The 17,809-nt window shown below is 42.2% G+C and overlaps 1 protein-coding gene across 1 annotated transcript in view; it reads left to right on the top strand.

The window, feature by feature from the left end:
• Window positions 1-3,371: 3,371 nt before the first annotated feature.
• Window positions 3,372-17,809, top strand: part of LOC127688028 (uncharacterized) — a 32,444-nt gene continuing 18,006 nt past the window's right edge. Inside the window, exons 1-7 of the mRNA XM_052186769.1 lie at window positions 3,372-3,474; window positions 3,513-3,770; window positions 3,803-3,948; window positions 4,894-4,956; window positions 5,398-5,531; window positions 5,964-6,068; window positions 11,421-11,480. Coding sequence (XP_052042729.1) covers window positions 3,372-3,474; window positions 3,513-3,770; window positions 3,803-3,948; window positions 4,894-4,956; window positions 5,398-5,531; window positions 5,964-6,068; window positions 11,421-11,480 — 869 coding nt within the window. The remainder of the gene's footprint in view (window positions 3,475-3,512; window positions 3,771-3,802; window positions 3,949-4,893; window positions 4,957-5,397; window positions 5,532-5,963; window positions 6,069-11,420; window positions 11,481-17,809) is intronic.

The raw sequence follows: 17,809 nt of genomic DNA on the forward strand, positions 1-17,809 counted from the left end.
TTTAAAACAAAGCTTATATTCTCATTTCTCTGAGAGTTTAATTACTATCCTGCCCCAGGAAAGCCAGTCAAATTAGATGATATCTCAAGCCATTCTAAAAGGAGTGACTTTAGGGCATCTAAAGCTGAACGTCCACACACACCAAAGACATGAAAGACAATCATGATGAACTGAACGTGGAGAGAAGGTCACAAGGTTACATGCAAACTTTTTCCAACTTAGTCCAGGAAATGTTTCTGTTCCCTTTCAAAGCTCAGAGCCCAGCGGCCACGTCATCCCATGTATGGGTATTTAATGAACTCCGCCATGTCACCCCATGTATGGGTATTTAATGAGTTCCCACTTGTGTGTCCCTTCCTTGCTCCCAGGACCAAGAAGGCACAGTTCTCTGTGAGTTACACCAGAATTCTTTTTAGAGATAGATCTGAGTCCCAGGATCTCAGGATAAACACAACTTTGTTCTTTAAAAGGAAATCATTCTTATTTTATCTGCAACATAGCCATTGTGGATATTCGCTAGGTACAGTGAATATTTCAATCAGTGTATGATGCTGCGGTAAGGATGTCTGGCGTATCCATCACTGCAGACGGTGATCATTACTTTGTGTCTGTTAGGTGTATTCAAATCCGGTGTCTGTCAGGTGTATTCAAATCCTTTCTTGTGTTTTGAAAAACATACTTGATTGTTATCCACCATCACTCCCCGGCTAAGCTACAGAGCATCAGAAGTGACTCTTGTACTCCAGATGTAAGTGCTTGCCTATTATCACCTTCACAACTTTACTTTCTACTCTTTAAAAAAAAAATTATCACCTTTGGGATGGATATTCCAAATTTTGTCTATCCTTATTATTTTCTTGATAGTATTTTCAGTACAGAGGGAAATGACACCTCTAATTTTCCTCACACTGATTTAGCAAACATATAGAGTTTTTCTCCACGTCTTTTGTTTTAATTTACTAAATCACTTTACTTCTTTATTACACAGCAATAGATAACTTAGATAGTCCATGCCCATATAGAATGTATGTTCTAGTGAAGTTGACAAACAAGTGCATAAATTAAAATAGAGACAGGTATTGGTAGATATTAACACATTGATACATATATTTTTATATATTTAGTGCAGAGTCCTGTTATCTGTGTTTACTTGCAGAAGTTCTTATCTGTTTACAAACAACCTGATTCATCAAATGTGAATTTATAAGATATATATAAGGATTCAGATAAGTCTTAGAACTGTTACAGCATCATATTATTTTTGTGTGTCTTTATATTCAACAAATTTATATTCAACAAAATTTTAATGTTCCAAGATCTGTGAGGTGGTGAGGATATAAGGGTGAACAAGGCAAACACTGTTCATCCCCTATTGGAAGTTCTATTTTAGTTGAGAAAGATAGACAACGATTTTAGAAAGAAGTAAATGACAACATATTGGGAGGGTACCAAGTAACCTTGGTTTCTGTTGTTTGTCTCTTGCTATCTGGTTATCTCTACTGCTAACTGCCCTCACTATATCTGACTGGAGCCTGTCCCTCCAGTGATCCTGGTTGTGTCAGAACACCTCAGAGTCCAGCTGTCTCTGTGATCCTGTGATTCTGTGATTCTGTGATCCTGGGATCCTGAGATCCTAGGCATGTTAGAGTTTCTAGGAGTCAAGCTGCCTCTTGGATCCTGAAATCCTGTTATGACCAAGATCCTGACATTCTGCAATCCTAGGCATGTTAGAGCATCTTTGATCCTATGATCCTGGGCCTTAGAGCACCTGAGAGTCAAGCTTCCTCTGGGTATTGTAGAACTGAGTACGGAGCTAGTGCCTAAGGTCTGCTCAGGGCACTAGCTCAGACCAGAAGGAACCTGTGCCATTGGCCAGGTGGGGGGTTCCTGTGTGCCTGGATCCTGCTGGTCCCTGTTACTCCAGGTGTTAGGGCAGATGTTGTGGCCTCACTAAGTCTTAAAGAGAGGAATTAATGCCTATGCTAAACATGACTGTACATTTATTTTATTAAATGATTAATGTTTTTTGACAGGACAGGTGAAGTTTTTTTCCATGTTTTAGTTTTGTTTATGCATCTATGAAAAGTAAATATTCTCTCCTCGATACTCTGGTGATTTAATTTGGGTGATTTCATGGTAATATGCTAATGGAAATATTAATAAATTGGAAAAATAAAATAAATACATCTAGTAGAGCAAAAAGTAGCGATAACAAGACTTTTTGTGGAAACTGATATAATGATCAGAGAAGGTTCTTTGTAGTCAAATAAAAGTTGTACCTCAATGGATAGTGTGTGTGAGTATATAACAATTTGGAACAATATAGAACTAGTGGGAAGTCACACAGGCAAAAAATACAGGCATTGAAAACAAATGTTATATTCTGCATAGTAAGAGATTCTATATGAGAATGATCAAGCCTAAATAAATTAATAAATTTGAGCTTATGGGTAACACAATGCAGATATATTATCATTTATTACTCCCCTTTAACTGAGAAATGATGTGACATCTGGAAATCTGTAGCACTGTGAACTTGTCTTTCACTGTCAATGACTTTGACCTTCATCTCAGAAGTAATTGCCGACAAACCTGACCATTTCAAACACAGCACCTTCCAATGTATGCTACAACTAGAGGCCATAAAGGTTTCTGTGTTGAAGAAAACTTGCATCTTAAAGAATGGAAGTAGCTCTTCAGTTCAATTCCCAAGTTGAGGCTTTTTTCCAGGTGTCTCTAGCTTATGTAAAGTCAACAAAAATTAACCAGCACAATATGTTATATGCTCTCCCTATATTATATATGTGTATGTGCATCCATATATATATATTTATAAATGTATAGTGGTAAGGGCTACAAATGAAGTGAGATGGGTTTCAGATAGACTATGTCATCTCCTCTCTCTGATTTATGCTCTGCTGCCTAGTAGAAAAGACCTCACATGTGCTGCACTGCTGACGGACTTTAAAGCATCATATTCCATGGAACATGTGACTATTCGCCATTTTCCTATCGATGAATGTTGATTCTGTTCCCGCTTATGGCCACTGTGGTGTTGGATTGTTTTCTCTTTGTTTGAGATAGGTTCTTGTGTAGTCCGGGCTGCTCCAAGAGTCGATGTTCCTCTCTGCTCCGCGTTCCGCTGCCCTTTAGATGACCCTCAGATCCACCATCATTAATTAAGACTTTTTTATTGAGAATGATAGAAATTTATCAGGTTTGAGTTTCTTATTTTTAGAAGTAATCTTTTTTGTATCTTGATAACATTTACTCCTCAATGGTGTCCAAGCATGCGCGTTGCGCGCCGTACTCCGCGCATGCGCGTTGCGCGCCGTACTCCGCGCATGCGCGCTGCGCGCCGTACTCCGCGCATGCGCGTTGCGCGCCGGACTCCGCGCATGCGCGTTGCGCGCCGGACTCCGCGCATGCGCGCTGCGCGCCGGACTCCGCGCATGCGCGCTGCGCGCATGCGCAGTACTCTGCGTGGAGATTTGCAAACGGGGGACTCTTAGAGGAGAAAGGGGATGCAAGAGAGCGCCCGAGCACGGTAACTTCAACCGTCCAGCCTTGCAAGGACAAGCTCGGCCAGGCCATCAGCACCAAGCTGAGCAACGACGGGAAGGCGGGGTTTCGAGACGTCCATCCTCGCTCTCAGGTTTCAGTGGGGCGGGACTTCCTGTCGGAGCAATCCCCGTTACCTCCGGAAGAGCCTAGGAACCGAGTCCTCGGACGCTGGCGGTTGAGCATCGATCGCGGTGCGCTCGTGCGAGGTGAGTCGGTTCTGTCCCTGCGTCCTGCGCAGCGTTATTCGGTGGCCGAGGCATGGGCTCCCGGCGGGCCGCAGACGAGCTCTCCCCATGCTGGGCCGGGGCGGCGGCCGGGCCCTCCTCCCGGCCGTCCTCGCCGCAGCCGAGCGGCTTCGCGCAGAAGTCCTTGGTCTCGGAGGTTGTGAGTAGCAGAATGAGCCCCGCTCTGCCCAAGCCCTAGGAGCTCTACACGGCAAGTTCCAGGCTCACGGATTCACAGGGTTGGGGATGCCCTGCATCAGGAGCGGGGACAAGTGACGCGGGTAGCTCGGCTGTACAGGATAGAAAGTTTTAAGTCTGTATGACTTTGTTCCCAAAGTGAGGAATGTAGAATATAACCCCTGTGTAAACAAGTCTTGAAGCAAAGGTCTCTGAAATAAAAGGGTTTATTGAGCCATTTATATATTCCAAGCTAGGAAAAGGACCAAGACTTGGGGCACATTTTGTAAACTACCAGCAACAAGGCTAAAAAAGTGCCTTTTTAAAATTCCATCTGTGAAGCACTCAACTCCCTAGAGTTGAGGTAACACAGACAGCCTTTGTTCCTTTGTCTTTAAAAGTGCTTCTATTTCAGCCTTCCCTGTGTTCTTTGTCGTATTCCCCACCCACTCCTACACATAATATCCCTTAACGTCTGTGTTGACCTCCTCTGTTCCCCAGCACCCCCACAATATGATATGGTACAGCTACAACCCAAAATGTGGACCCTTGGGAGACTACTTGATAGAACCTCGTTTGCTTTGATAATACCCCTGTTAAGGTGGGTATAATATCTCATGCCTGTGATCACAGTACTTGGAAAACACAGGCAGAGGATCCGGAGTTCAGGGTCATCCTTCGCTCTAAGACTAGCCTGGACTGTGAGACATTGTCTCAAAACAGCACCAATAACAAAATGTTTTTACTATGAGCTGAACTACGTAATATTTCAAAATGATGTTTACTGGGACTATTTGTGGAGGAAAATTGAACTATAAACCAGGGAAGGGGTAAATCAAAGTGTTGCTAATTGAGATGCTTGTGTAAGTGAGTGCCTGCACAGTTTGTAACTGTTTTGTGCTGACCTGTGTTGACTATGTTTAGATAATGGGGGGACCCTTGGCAGGAGTGCACGGATTATGCAGTAGTCCTCGCAAGACAAGCTGGAGAGGTATGCACTACAGTATGTACGCCAGAGTGTGTGGGGTGTCGATGTTACAGCGCGGTCTTGTTCAACAAAGCATGTTTTTTGAGTGGTGTCTACACGTGCAGTTTCACTAAACTGTAAATACAGTGAAAGTTGATTGATTTTGTGGGAGGCGTGGCTTGGGGGTGGAGCCTAGGCCTGGGTTAACGTTAGGCATCATGGGCATGGCATTTCCAGCTGAATTTTTCACTTTGTGATGTTACCCTTTGCAGCAGCAGTCATGAATCTAAAATAAGATATGAAATTACATAATATTTCTCTAAAGTGTCTTGTTTCATAGACATGTTTGAAAGAAAACATTTAAGAACATGTTAAGAGTGGTTGAATGCTAGAAGTTATTTTTGTGCTTTACTTTCTTGTTTGGTTTTAAATTATTTCCATCTTTTTTTACTTGCTCTTTTTTAGATGATTCGTGAAGCTCTGAAAACTGAGATCAACGTCATGATTAAAAGTTCTCCCGCCGACTTGGTGACAGTTACTGACCAAAAAGTTGAGAAAATGCTCATGTCGTCTATAAAGGAAAAGTACCCATATCACGGGTATTTCTTCTACCGCTTTATCGCTTTATCGTGAGAGAGTTAAGTCTGAGCCCCAGGAGGACGGAGGGACCCGTTACACCTGTAGTTGCTGGCAACTCCAGCTCCCTCAGTTCAGTTTGCTTGACTTGAGAGGCTGTGTCACTCTCGCCTAGGCTGGCCTGTCTGTTGTCCCCTGTGCCTCCTGAATGCTGAGATCATGGTGCGCGCTGCCACACCCGCCCCGCACTTACTTTTAAGATTGCTGTGTTTTCTTAATTTCTCATGTTAAGGATGTCCTTTTCAGATGTGTATACTTTCCCTGTATTTATACCATTTAGAATTTAGGACTCTGTACTGTTTCACCATGTTTATTATATTATTTCTTTCTCTCTCTCTCTCTCTCTCTCTCTCTCTCTCCCTCTCTCTCCCTCCCTCCTTCCTTCCTTCTCTCAGTTTCATTGGTGAAGAATCTGTGGCAGCTGGGGAAAAGACAGTCTTGACAGAGCAGCCCACGTGGATCATTGACCCTATTGATGGAGCGACTAACTTTGTGCATCGGTATGCATTTAATTTTAGTGTACTTGCTGTTGTGTGTTCACTCTTCAAGGCGACACAGACTTGAGGAAATCGTAGAAGTCATTGATGCTTCTTTATTTGAAGACGCTGTGGCTGAGATGGGTGGGGTTGTGCAGAGCTTTTCTAAGGTGTGAGCCAGGGAGCAAATGGTACAGTGTGGGCCTGTGCTGTGCCGTGCCTGGTCACCGCTGTTCGGCCTGTGAAGACTCTGGAAATGACGGAGTAGCATGGACCCTTTAGACCAGTAAAGGAGTTGCTAAGTCCACTGATGGGGTCCTCTCTGTGTGCAGTGAGTTCACTCTCAGAGAGAAACAGGGGTGCTAAAAGGGTGGGGCATTAGGGTCTGAGATTTGAATCCCACAACTTGTTTATTGGCTTTGCGATGCTGGACAAGCTACTCTTTCAAAGCCTCGGTTTTGAAAATACTTATGGCCAGCCAGGGCTGGAGAGCTGGCTCAGGGGTTAATAGTACCTGCTGCTCTTCCACGGGACCCAGGTTCGATTCCCAGCACACATGTGACCTCTCACAGCTGTTTGTAACTCCAGGCCCAGCGGGTGCAACGCCCTCTTCTGACCTCCACAGACACTGCATGAGCACAGTGCATACACATGAAGGAAAATAAAGGTTAAGAGAATGTGTGAGGTCCAGATGTTCTAGTTTCTTTCGGTGGCTGTGATAAAACGATGAGCACAAGCAGCTTGGGCGGAGAGGGCTGATTCCACCTCAGTCTTCACAGCTCGCCACTGAGGGAGGCCGAGGCGGGAGCTCAGGCCGAGCTGATGCGCAAGCCGTGGAGCCCGGCTCACTGGCTCACCTTCCGCTGGCTCTGCTCTGCTCCGGGTCTCAGCCCAGGCCTGCCCGCCCTGGACGGCACCACCCAGAGGGCGCTGGCCTTTCTTACCTCAGTTGCTAATTAAGACAATGCCCTGCAGATATTCCCACAAGCCAATTCCTCAACTGAGATTTCCTCTTCTCAGATATGTAGAGGTTGTGTCAAGTTCACTAGAACTGTGGCACCAGGTATCTTAGCACTGGGGAGGGAGAAGCAGGAGGGCCATGGATTTGAGACCAGCCTGGGCTACATATTGAGCTGTCCAGGTTAGCTTAAACTACTAGTAATGTCTCAAGGAAAAAGGACTGTATAAAATGGCCTTATTAATGGCACCTGTTTCATAGAATTATTTCTTGGTGTGGGATTCATGGAGTTGTTCACTTTCATAAGAACTTAGTATAGTACCTGACACGGTAAGGATCAGTGGTGTGTGTGTGTGTGTGTGTGTGTGTGTGTGTGTGTGTGTGTTGTGTGTGTGCATCTTCCATCCGTATTCCATCTTAGTTCAGGGGTTATAAGAATTGATTCGAAAACAATTATATACATACTTGTTGACATTCTGTCTTGGTTAGTTTGTGGATTTTCCCTTTTCAGGGTTTCCCTTCGTGGCTGTTTCGATTGGCTTCTTGGTGAATAAAGAGGTGCGTCTTCGCGTGTGCTTTGTAAGGCACTTCGCTTTCTTTTCCTTTCCCACAGTGCGGAGAGAAAGTTAAGTCTCTCATATTTGGTTCGTGCCACCTGTGAACGTGCGCCTCAAGGCCACGGCCATGTTTGTGCCCTTCCCAGTAGATGAGGCCTGCTTCCCGAGGGGCCAGAGTTAGGAAGAGCAAGGGAACATAGGGAGGGGACAGCACCAGCCTGCTCCTGACACGGCAGCCGTGTCCAGTCAGTGTGGCTCCACAGTGCCTCAGAGGAAGTGGGACTTCCTGTGTCGGCGGCCAAGGGCTGGCTGCAACTGCGGCGTGTATTTAGGAACACAGACACAAGTGAGTGGATACTTACATACGGAACCAGGAGAGTAACATCTGCAGTCGCCGAGGTCCTCTGTGCTCGTCCCTGCTGATGGGCTCTGGGCCGCTGCAGCCGAGGAGCTTGAATGGCTCCAGCAGGAACTTAGGGCATGTCTGAGGTGAAAGCCCCAGGCTAAGTGGGAGCATGCTTGCCTAGCGTGTACAAACCCTAGCAACAGTGGAACTGTCCTCTGTGGTGCCGCCCATCCATGCGCATAAAACTCTACCAGGTCAGGGGAAATTACCCAGGCGGTGTGCTAAAAGAGACTTGCTTTCCTGTCAGATGGAGTTTGGAGTTGTGTACAGATGTGTGGAGGATAAGATGTACACCGGCAGGAAGGGGAAGGGCGCTTACTGTAACGGCCAGAAGCTTCAGGTCTCAGAGCAGGAAGGTGGGTTTGCCTTCCAGCGCTGGCGCCCTCAGCAGCCGGCACCTGCCTTCTCCATATTTGTATACTGGCCTTTGGGTCAGCAAGTATCAACTGACTGGAGAGTGTGTTACTGAAGCAGATGCCAGTGAGCGCGTGCACCCCAGTGTCTTTGGCCGTGGCCGTGGCCGTGGCTGTGGTGTCAGGCTTCTGATCTGACAGCTCTCGGCTTGCTGCCTCACTTAAACCACCTCTTACCCTCAGCACTTTTTACTACTCATTGTGGTTTAACGTAAGGCAGCCCTGCCCTTTCTTCAGTGGGAAAGTAGGAAGAAAGCCGGAACCGGCTGAGCGTGAGAGCAAACCCAGGTCTTTTCTGCAGTGCAAGCTCCCCTCGCTCTCAGGGACACTTGGACACTGGTGGGATCCGATGAAGATCCAGTTCAGAATCCGTGTCCCTGCCTTCATGGCTTGCTAGCAGAGTCGTGCTTTGAGTAATCCTTTGGGGTTTGTTTCTAGAACAAGCTCTTACTGATGGTGACCCCCTGCCTCAGCGCTCTGGATGCTCCCCAGAGGCCATCAGAAGTTCCCCTGTAGAGATGCCCATTTGAAGGGCTCTGAGTGACCACCACTCAAGTACCCCGCGTCCTGTATCCCGCCTAAGAGGCAGGAGCTGGCCCTTCTTGGGTTTTGGTTTCAGTTTGCTTCCTTTCAGGCAGGGTCTTACTGTGTAGCCTGAGCCTGCTGAATTCTGGGATTTGGTGCATTACTGGCCTGCTCTCCACACCTTTCTTCATAAGCTAAGACTTGTCCTGTGGAGTTAATTAGATGGACTGTTCTTGCTAGCTCTTCCATACATTTGATAAGAAACAAAAATACAAGTTGTAAAACCCACTCTCAATCAAAGATGTTTTATTTGGGCGGCAGCGGGGCGCAGGGAGTGAAGATAGTGCTAGCTTGACCTCGCCCTTGTATTGTTAAGGGTTCTGTTGTTGATACGAGGAGCCAAGGGTATGTGGAGGAGTCCTGAACGGAGAGAAAAGAAGTAGACTGAGGAATGAGCGTGACCTTGGCTCAGAAGTGAATAGTGAATAGTGTCACTCCTTTCCTTTTATAAAGTTGGCTTTGTGGAAGATGGTGTGCAGTCTTTGTTTTTTAGATACAAGGACAAAATATACAATTCATTAGTTTTCCTATACTTTTGACAAATATGTTTTTAGGGGAATGAATCTCTGCCTTATTTCCAGAAGTTTAAATACTGTTACTGGAGGAGTCTAAAGCGGATACAGTGGCTCCAACTGTAAAACAATACAAAGAATCAATAAAACCAGAAGCTGGTTCTTTGAGAGAATCAAGAAGATAAACTCCTAGCCCAACTAACTAAAGGGCCAAGAAGCAGTATCCAAATTAGCAAAATCAGAAATAAAAAGGAAGTCATAACAACAGAAACGGAAGAAATTCAAAAAAGCATCAGATCCTACAATAAAAGCCTATGCTAAACAAAACTGGAAAATCTAGATGAAATGGAATGAGAGCACTCCTAGGAGACCAGCTCTCTCCTGGAGGGACTTGTGTACAGAGGCCTGTAGAACAGCCTTAGCTACCGGGTGCAGATCCAAGGTTTTCATTTTTAAGGGATGCTGAATTTTGTTAAAGGCCATTGCATTATCTATTGATATAATTATTTATTTTGCATTTTTGCATTATGGTCATTAGGGAGATTGTCCTGTGATTTTGTTTCTTTGTTGTGTTTGTATCCTGAATTTGTATTGGAGTAAATTCTGCTTTTGTAAAATGAGTTTGGTAGGTATATTACTAACTTGTCTCACTGCTATGACAAAGTATCTGATAAAAGAACTTAAAGTCCTTCCTGGAGCAGAAATTGAGACAGTTGTTCACATTGTCTTGATAGCTACATCAGAGAGTAATGAACAATGATAATCAGTTATTCCGTTATGCTAGGACTTTGGCCATGGAAATTGCCACCCGCACTTAGGATGGGTCCTTTCAGCTCAAGTGACCAAATCTAGAAACTCCCTCACAGATATGTCCAAAGGTTTGCTTCATGGAGATTCTAAATCCTAAGATGTCAATCAAGATTAGGTGCCTCAGCTTTTCTTCAATTTCCACTGGAGAATTAGTTTGAAGATAGCTGAACAATTTTTCTTTAACAGTCATAGAAAATATATCAGAGAACACACTCTGACCCTGGGCATTTTACATGTGAGATACAGTTCATTACTGCTCCAATATCACTACTTGTAATAGATCTGTTCATTTCATAGATCATACATGTGCAGAAATCTACTAATTTCTTTTAAGTTTTTAAAAATTTATTAGAATATAGATTTTTTCAAAGTATGCACTAATGAACCTCAGAGTTTTATAGTTAGGAATTCATCTCCAATTTTTGTTAATTCTGGTCAGTTCTGACCTTCTTTTGGTTATAGGTTTATTAACCTCATTTATTGTCTTAAAGAACAAACCCTTTCATTGATTCTTATCTTCTTTTCATTCAATTTAATTACCTTCTGCCCTGATCTTCATTACTTATTTTCATCCATTGATTTTTTTTGGTTTGGCTTACTCTTGTTTATCTAAGACTTTTAGGTGCATCATTATTTATTTAAGTTCTCTCTGATTTTTTAAACATAGACATTTGTAGCTATAAACTTTCTTCTTGTAATTCCTTTCATTATAAGCTGCAGGACTTTGTATATTGTGTTTTCATTTTTCATTTGATTATAGATTTTAAAAAATTTCCTCCTGATTTTCTTCATTCAATGGTATACATATCTTTCAGTCTTCATGAGTTTGTACCCTTCACTGAGGGCAGTGCTATCCTTAGGTAGGGGCTCGGGCTATATAAGAAAGATATATAAGAATGTGAAGCCAAGAGCAAGCCAGTAAGCAACATTCCTCCACAGTGTCTGTTCTGAGCCACTGCCTTGACTATCTTAATCTGCTTCCTTCAGTGAGGAAGTACAGTCTGTAAAATAAAATGTACCCTTTCCTCCCCAAGCTGTTTTTGTCAGAGTTATTTATCACAGCAACAGGAACACTCACTAGAACATTGTTACACTTTCTAAAATTGTCATTCTTTGGTTGCCACTAAAATTCCAGTGCCTTTTGGACAGCATGCCCTCAGAGAATATCTGCTCTCCCTGAAGATTACTATCCTCAGTAAGTAAGTGTCCTCTGCTGTCTTCCTCTTCCTGGAAATACCATTGTTTTTGCAGAACATCATCCAAAATTTTCTTCTTGAATTTTATTGTTGTTGCTGTTGTTCATAGGATCCAAAATGTTGATGAAAGTGAATCATTATTGCCAGTGTCTTTTTTTTTTAAGGAAACAGAAATCTTCCTGGTGAGGAACAAAAAGAGTTCTGGACAATGTAGGCTAACGGAATGAGCAGTCTGGATAGAGTGCAGAGGTTTGCCACAAGGCTAAGGCCAGACACAAGGTAGTACTGAGAGACCAAAGAGCACGAAACACAGTCAGGAACAGCCTAGGAGCTACTCTTACCTTTTCCTTCTTATTTATGTACATCAAATGGACCCTCATCAAATAAACCTGGAATGGCTTTATGAACCTTTTGACATCAGAAATTACTGAACAAACACAATGTTTTGACATGTAAACACTGAGAGGCTGGTCAATATAGGATATTTGTTTTGACTTGATCATATCTCAAATGGGCAAATAGCACATTTACACTAACTGTATCAAGTGGGGTTTCTGTGGATTGAAAGAGCACATTCTTCATTTTAACAGTACAGTAGTATATCACCTGTGAAACTTTCAAAACTTAGCAATGCTGCCTACTCTCCTAAAACCAACTAAGTCAGAATCTCTGGAATCCAGCCTGAGCATTTGATCTTCTGAGCCCTCCTTGTTCTGTGCAATGCCACCCTCCAGACAGACAGTGCTGACAGACATGGCACTGAAAGGAGGCACATGAGCTGCCCCCAAGCAGAAGTGAGATTGCCTCCACGTCAACATCTCTCTCCAGCTCTAGATCACTCGGTAAGACCAGAATCCTGACAGGAAAGAGGCACGGACTCCCTGGAACCTATGAAGTTTATTGCTGGAAGCAAAAGTTGGTGAGAAGTGGACACTTTTCTGATACACTCATACTTCCTTGAGGAGACGATGTAGCAGGAGACAGTAGTGTCTGAGTGGCACGAGGCTCAACAACCAGCTTCTCTCTTGGTGGGACTATTGATTGATTATGTTCCTTTACATCTTTGAGAAGGTACATTCTAAGGAGAACACTTGTTCTAAAACTCTTACAGTTTTAGAGAGATGAGAATCATCCTTTTGCAATGTTGTAATACACTAAACTTTATGTCCACCAGGAGAAAACTGTGGTGATAGCTTTAATTAAAACTGTTTGACAATTAAAATCTATTGCCAAACACACAGTGTGTACAGATTTGATGGCAGGAGAGATATTTTAGAAGCAAACTTTTCCTCTTCAAAAATTGAACAACTAATTCTTTAAATTGTTTGAAAGTTCCTGGATTCCAGAAGAGAGAATGCTTGGAACCATTGTAATGAGGTCTTGAGATGAGTTAATTTGACTACGTGTGAAGATTCATGCTTCTGTATTCTTTTCCCAGAAGCCATACTTTACTCCGAGTCTTGGTCACATCCAAAACTCTAAATTTAGTAGCTATATTCCCTGTTGGTGGTCTTCGTGAGATCTGGAGTATCTCCTAAAGATTATATGCTAAAGGCTTAGTGCCAGTGTTGTGGCACTAACAGAAGGTAGTGAATTCTTTGAGAGGTGTGGCCTAGTGGAAGTAAGTCAGATACTAGAGACTGCACCCTTGGAGAGGATGTAGGAAGCTTCCCTCTACACTCTATTTTATTTTGGGGTCACCACGAAGTAAACATACCCCTCTACCACATGCTGCTCTCTTGATGTGCTGTACCATATTTTGTAAATGATAGAGACTTGCAACTTTGCCTTGAAACCTTTATGAGCCAAAATAAGGCTTTATCTGGTGAGGTGTTTATCTCAGATATATCACTCAGAGCAGAAAAATTTACCTAACATAGAAGGGACTGTAGATGTCTGATAATCATTTTCTAGTGGGAACAAAATCCTGGGCCATGGTGCTTGCAGAACATTCCCTCCATAGATAACGTGACTTTAGCTACCAAACTGAGGTTCATAACACAACTCCTTGTATTCTTATTTATGAATGCACAGAGTACCAGTAGAAATAAGAGATGGTAAATTTTAACTATGAATAACCTCTGCTTTTATTATGATTATTTAACTTAGAGTTATACATTTAGTTTTCAACAAGCCTCACTTTTTTAGGATTTATTTATTTATTTATTTTATGTATATGAGTACACTGTAGCTGTTGTACGATGGTTGTGAGACATCAAGTGGTAACTGGGAATTGAACTTAGGACATCTGCTTGCTCCAGCCCAAAGATTTATTTATTACTATATGTAAGTACACTGTAGCTGCCTTCAGACACACCAGAAGAGGGTGTCAGATCTCATACAGATGGTTGTGAGCCACCATGTGGTTGCTGGGATTTGAACTCAGGACCTTCAGAGGAACAGGGCTCTTAACCGCTAAGCCACCTCTTCAGCTCCAACAAGCCTCACTTTTAAGAAAAGTTTTGAGTTGCCTTTGGCTGCAAATACAGAGTTCCCACGTTTCACTTTGTTATGCATTACACAGTGTACTGACCACCCTACATTATGTGGTATATCTGTTAAAATGGATGCATGTCACTGTCTGTTTTCTATTTTTTTTTTTTTACTATTTCATGGAAAATTTTACATAAAAATGGTTGATATTAAAACTCTTTTAAAATTAATTGAAGGAGGAATTAGAAACATTTGTGATAAAATCAAAGATTTACATTGAAAACATTTCTAATAAAATAGAGGAAGTATATAGAAAGATGTATTAAAACTGAAGATTATCATGAAAAATAATGCAGACAAAATGGTAGACATAAAAGGAATTACTAAATTAATTAAAAGGGAACTACAAACATTTTCTGATAAGATTGAAGATTTCCATGAGAAATATTTTGTCTATGTCTTTTTATTGGGGAGTTGAGTCTATTGTTGTTAAGAGATATTAGGGAATAGTGTTGTTGCTTCCTGTTATTTTTGATGTTATTTATATGTTTGTGTGGGTATCTTCTTTTGGGTTTGTTGGAAGATTACTTTCTTGCTTTTTCTAGGGTGTAGTTTCCCTTCTTGTATTGGTATTTTATATCAATTGTCCTTTGTAGGGCTGGATTTGTAGACAGATATTGTGTAAATTTGGTTTTATCATGGAATATCTTGGCTTCTCCATCTATGAAGATGGAGAGTGTTGCTGGGTACAGTACCTTGGGCTGGCATTTGTGTTCTCTTAGGGTCTGTATGAGGTCTGCCCAGGATCTTCTAGCTTTCATCGTCTTTGATGAGAAGTCTGATATGATTCTGATAGACCTTCCTTTATATGTTACTTGAGCTTTTCCCCTTACTGCTTTTAATATTCGTTCTTTATTTAGTGAATTTGGTGTTTTGATTATTATGTGCTGGGAGGATTTTCTGTTCTGGTCCAGTCTGTTTGGATTTCTGAAGGCTTCTTGTATGTTCATGGGCATCTCTTTCTCTAGGTTAGGGACGTTTTCTTCTACAATTTTGTTGAAGATATTTACTTGGCCTTTAAGATGTAAATCCTTGCTCTCATCTATGCCTATAATCCTTAGGTTTGGTCTTCGCATTGTGTCCTGGAGTTCCTGGATGTTTTGGGTTACAAGCTTTATGCATTTTGCATTTTCTTTGACTGTTGAGTCAATGTTTTCTATGGTATCTTGAACACCTGAGGTTCTTTCGTCTATCTCTTGTATTCTGTTGTTGATGCTTCCTTCTATGACTCCTGAATTCTTTTCAAGGTTTTCTATCTCCAGAGATGTCTCACTTTGTGATTTCTTTGTTTCTACTTCCGCTTTTAGATCCTGGGTGGTTTTGTTCAGTTCCTTCACTTGATTGTTTGTGTTTTCCTGTAGTTTTTAAAGGATTTTTGTGTTTCTTATTTAAGGGCTTCTGCCTGTTGACCCATGATCTCCTGTATTTCTTTAAGGGATTTTTGTGTTTCCTCTTTAAGGGCTTTTACCTGTTTTCCAATGTTCTCCTGTGTTTCTTTAAGGGAGTTATTTAAGTCTTTCTTGAAGCCCTCTATCAGCATCATGAGATACGATTTTAAATCCAACTCTTGCTTTTCCAGTGTGTTGGGATATCTGGGACTTGCTGCGGTGGGAGAACTGGGTTCTGATGTTGCCATGAGGTCTTGGTTTCTGTTGGTATGGTTCTTGTGCTTGCCTTTTTCTATCTGGTGCTAGTTGGTATTGTTGTCTCTGGCTGGAGTTTGTTCTTCCTGTGGGCCTGTAAGCCTGTGTCCTTACTCCTCTGAGCTCAAAAGTGAAAGCATTGATTGGGGATCTCTCTCTCCTGGCAGGCTACCCACAGAAGACTGTGGAGTTTCCAGGTTTCCTGATGCAAATGGTGGTGGGCAAGAAGACTTCCATCCCAGCTGCTCCACTGATCTTAGGGCCTGTGTGCTCCTAGCTTGGCCCCCTCCAGAGAGAAAGTGGAGATCTCACGTCTGCACTCAGAAGTGAAAGCCTGCTGGGAGATGACTCCCTCCTGGTGGACTATGCAGAAGAAAGCTGTGGAGTCTCCTGGCTCCCTGGTGCAAATTTCAGCAGGAACTTCCGTCTCAGGTGCTCCCTATTTTCTATTCTTGAAACAAGAGTACCAGATCCCAGGTAATGTCTAATCATAGGTTTATTTTGATTCATGTATCTGGAAAGTGAAATTCTACAACCCTGGTCAGCATCAACTCAGCTTCTGGTGAGGGTGCCCAGTTGCCTTGTGCTGGGGCAATTCAAATGGGAGAGGGCACTAAATTGCCAGAAACTAGGTTGCTGAACTTCTGTGACAGATAGTTTACCCATTCCATTATTCATGTGGGCTCAACCTTATGACCCTAAAACTTGCAGTAAACCTCCACTTCCAACATGCTGCATTGAGGGAAAACTGTGCTTACACTGGATCTTTGGAAGATGCACCCAGACTGCGCACTGCATAGCTTATGTTAGGACTTACACAGGTCTTATAACGATGTTGTGATGTGTTTGTACCATTTGAGTATCAGAGTATGTTCACATCCTAAAAGACACCTGTGCTCTGACTATTCCCCACTTTCCCTTCTCTGCCCCTGGCAACCACTTATTCTACTACTTCTATAATTTTCCTTTCTTTTTTTTTTCAGAGTGCTATGTAATTGTGAGTTTGTAGCCTTTTCCTATTGGCGTCTTTCACTTAGTGATGTGGCTAAGATTTCTTCAGTTATATTTTAATGGCTTGATAACAAAATTTCTCGTTGCTACTGTATAATATCTTGATTTTTGGATGTATTAAATTCCATTAGCTATCCATTAGTTGCTCTTGCAAGGCCATTTTGATTGCTTCCAGGTTTTGTCTTCTATGAAGAAGGCTGCTATAAACACCATGTACAGATTTTTGTGCAGGCATAAGTTTTTAAGTACTTTGAATGAATAGTAAAGTGTGTGATATAATTTAATCTGTGGTTAAAATGTTCTTGGGAAATTCCTAGAAATTTAACAACAGCTCTTACTGGCCACTGTCACACTGCTATATTAAAGTCTTTCCTTCAAATGGCAATGGAAACTGAGCTCTGCCTTTGGAGTGTCTACAGAGTCTTTAAAGTACTGGTACTGTACTTTTGTATGTCTGTATACATTTTTTTTGTAAAACTATCGAATAAAAATAGACAGCATGTCATTGGTTTTTTTTCCCAAAGTTGAACCATTCCCATGTTATCTGTTTGCTCCCTCCAAAGCATCATGGGAAGATTTCTCTAGTCATCGGATGTCAAATTTATGTACACTTTTGGGGGTTGCAGTAGTAGCCCAGGAAGCCCAGCACCACTCACCCCTCTATTCCCCTTCACTCACAAGTTCTATGCTTTTCTGTTTGATGAATTAGACTTTATCTGAAGAATTTCCTTTATTGTAAAGATTTTTAAATCATGACCAATTTCCAAATCCAAAATATTAAGGAAAGAGTGAGATGGGGCCTCAGATTCTGCTCCTTAGGCCATTTGGTCACACTACTAGAAATTAATAAAGTCACTCTCAAGATATGAAATGAGTTTAGAGAGAAAATCCCTTTGAGATGTCCATGTACAGGGATGATGATAAGCAAACCCGATTATCATGAAGACAATGGGGATCTTTATTTTGTTACAGTTGCATATGGAACCATTTAGATTTGTCCCCAGAACTTCTACTTTATCTGTGAAATTCTGAAAGAGGTGAGATCCACTTTTGGTTTTCTCTGACTTAATCAACTCTTCCTGGAAGAAAAACAGATTTCAAGAAATCTTTTATAACAAATATTTACAATTAAAGTCATGGCTAAACATTTGTGGTCCCCAATAGGGATACTCTCACAATGA

The sequence above is a fragment of the Apodemus sylvaticus genome, chromosome 6, assembly GCF_947179515.1.
Source record: "Apodemus sylvaticus chromosome 6, mApoSyl1.1, whole genome shotgun sequence".
Lineage (NCBI taxonomy): Eukaryota > Metazoa > Chordata > Mammalia > Rodentia > Muridae > Apodemus > Apodemus sylvaticus.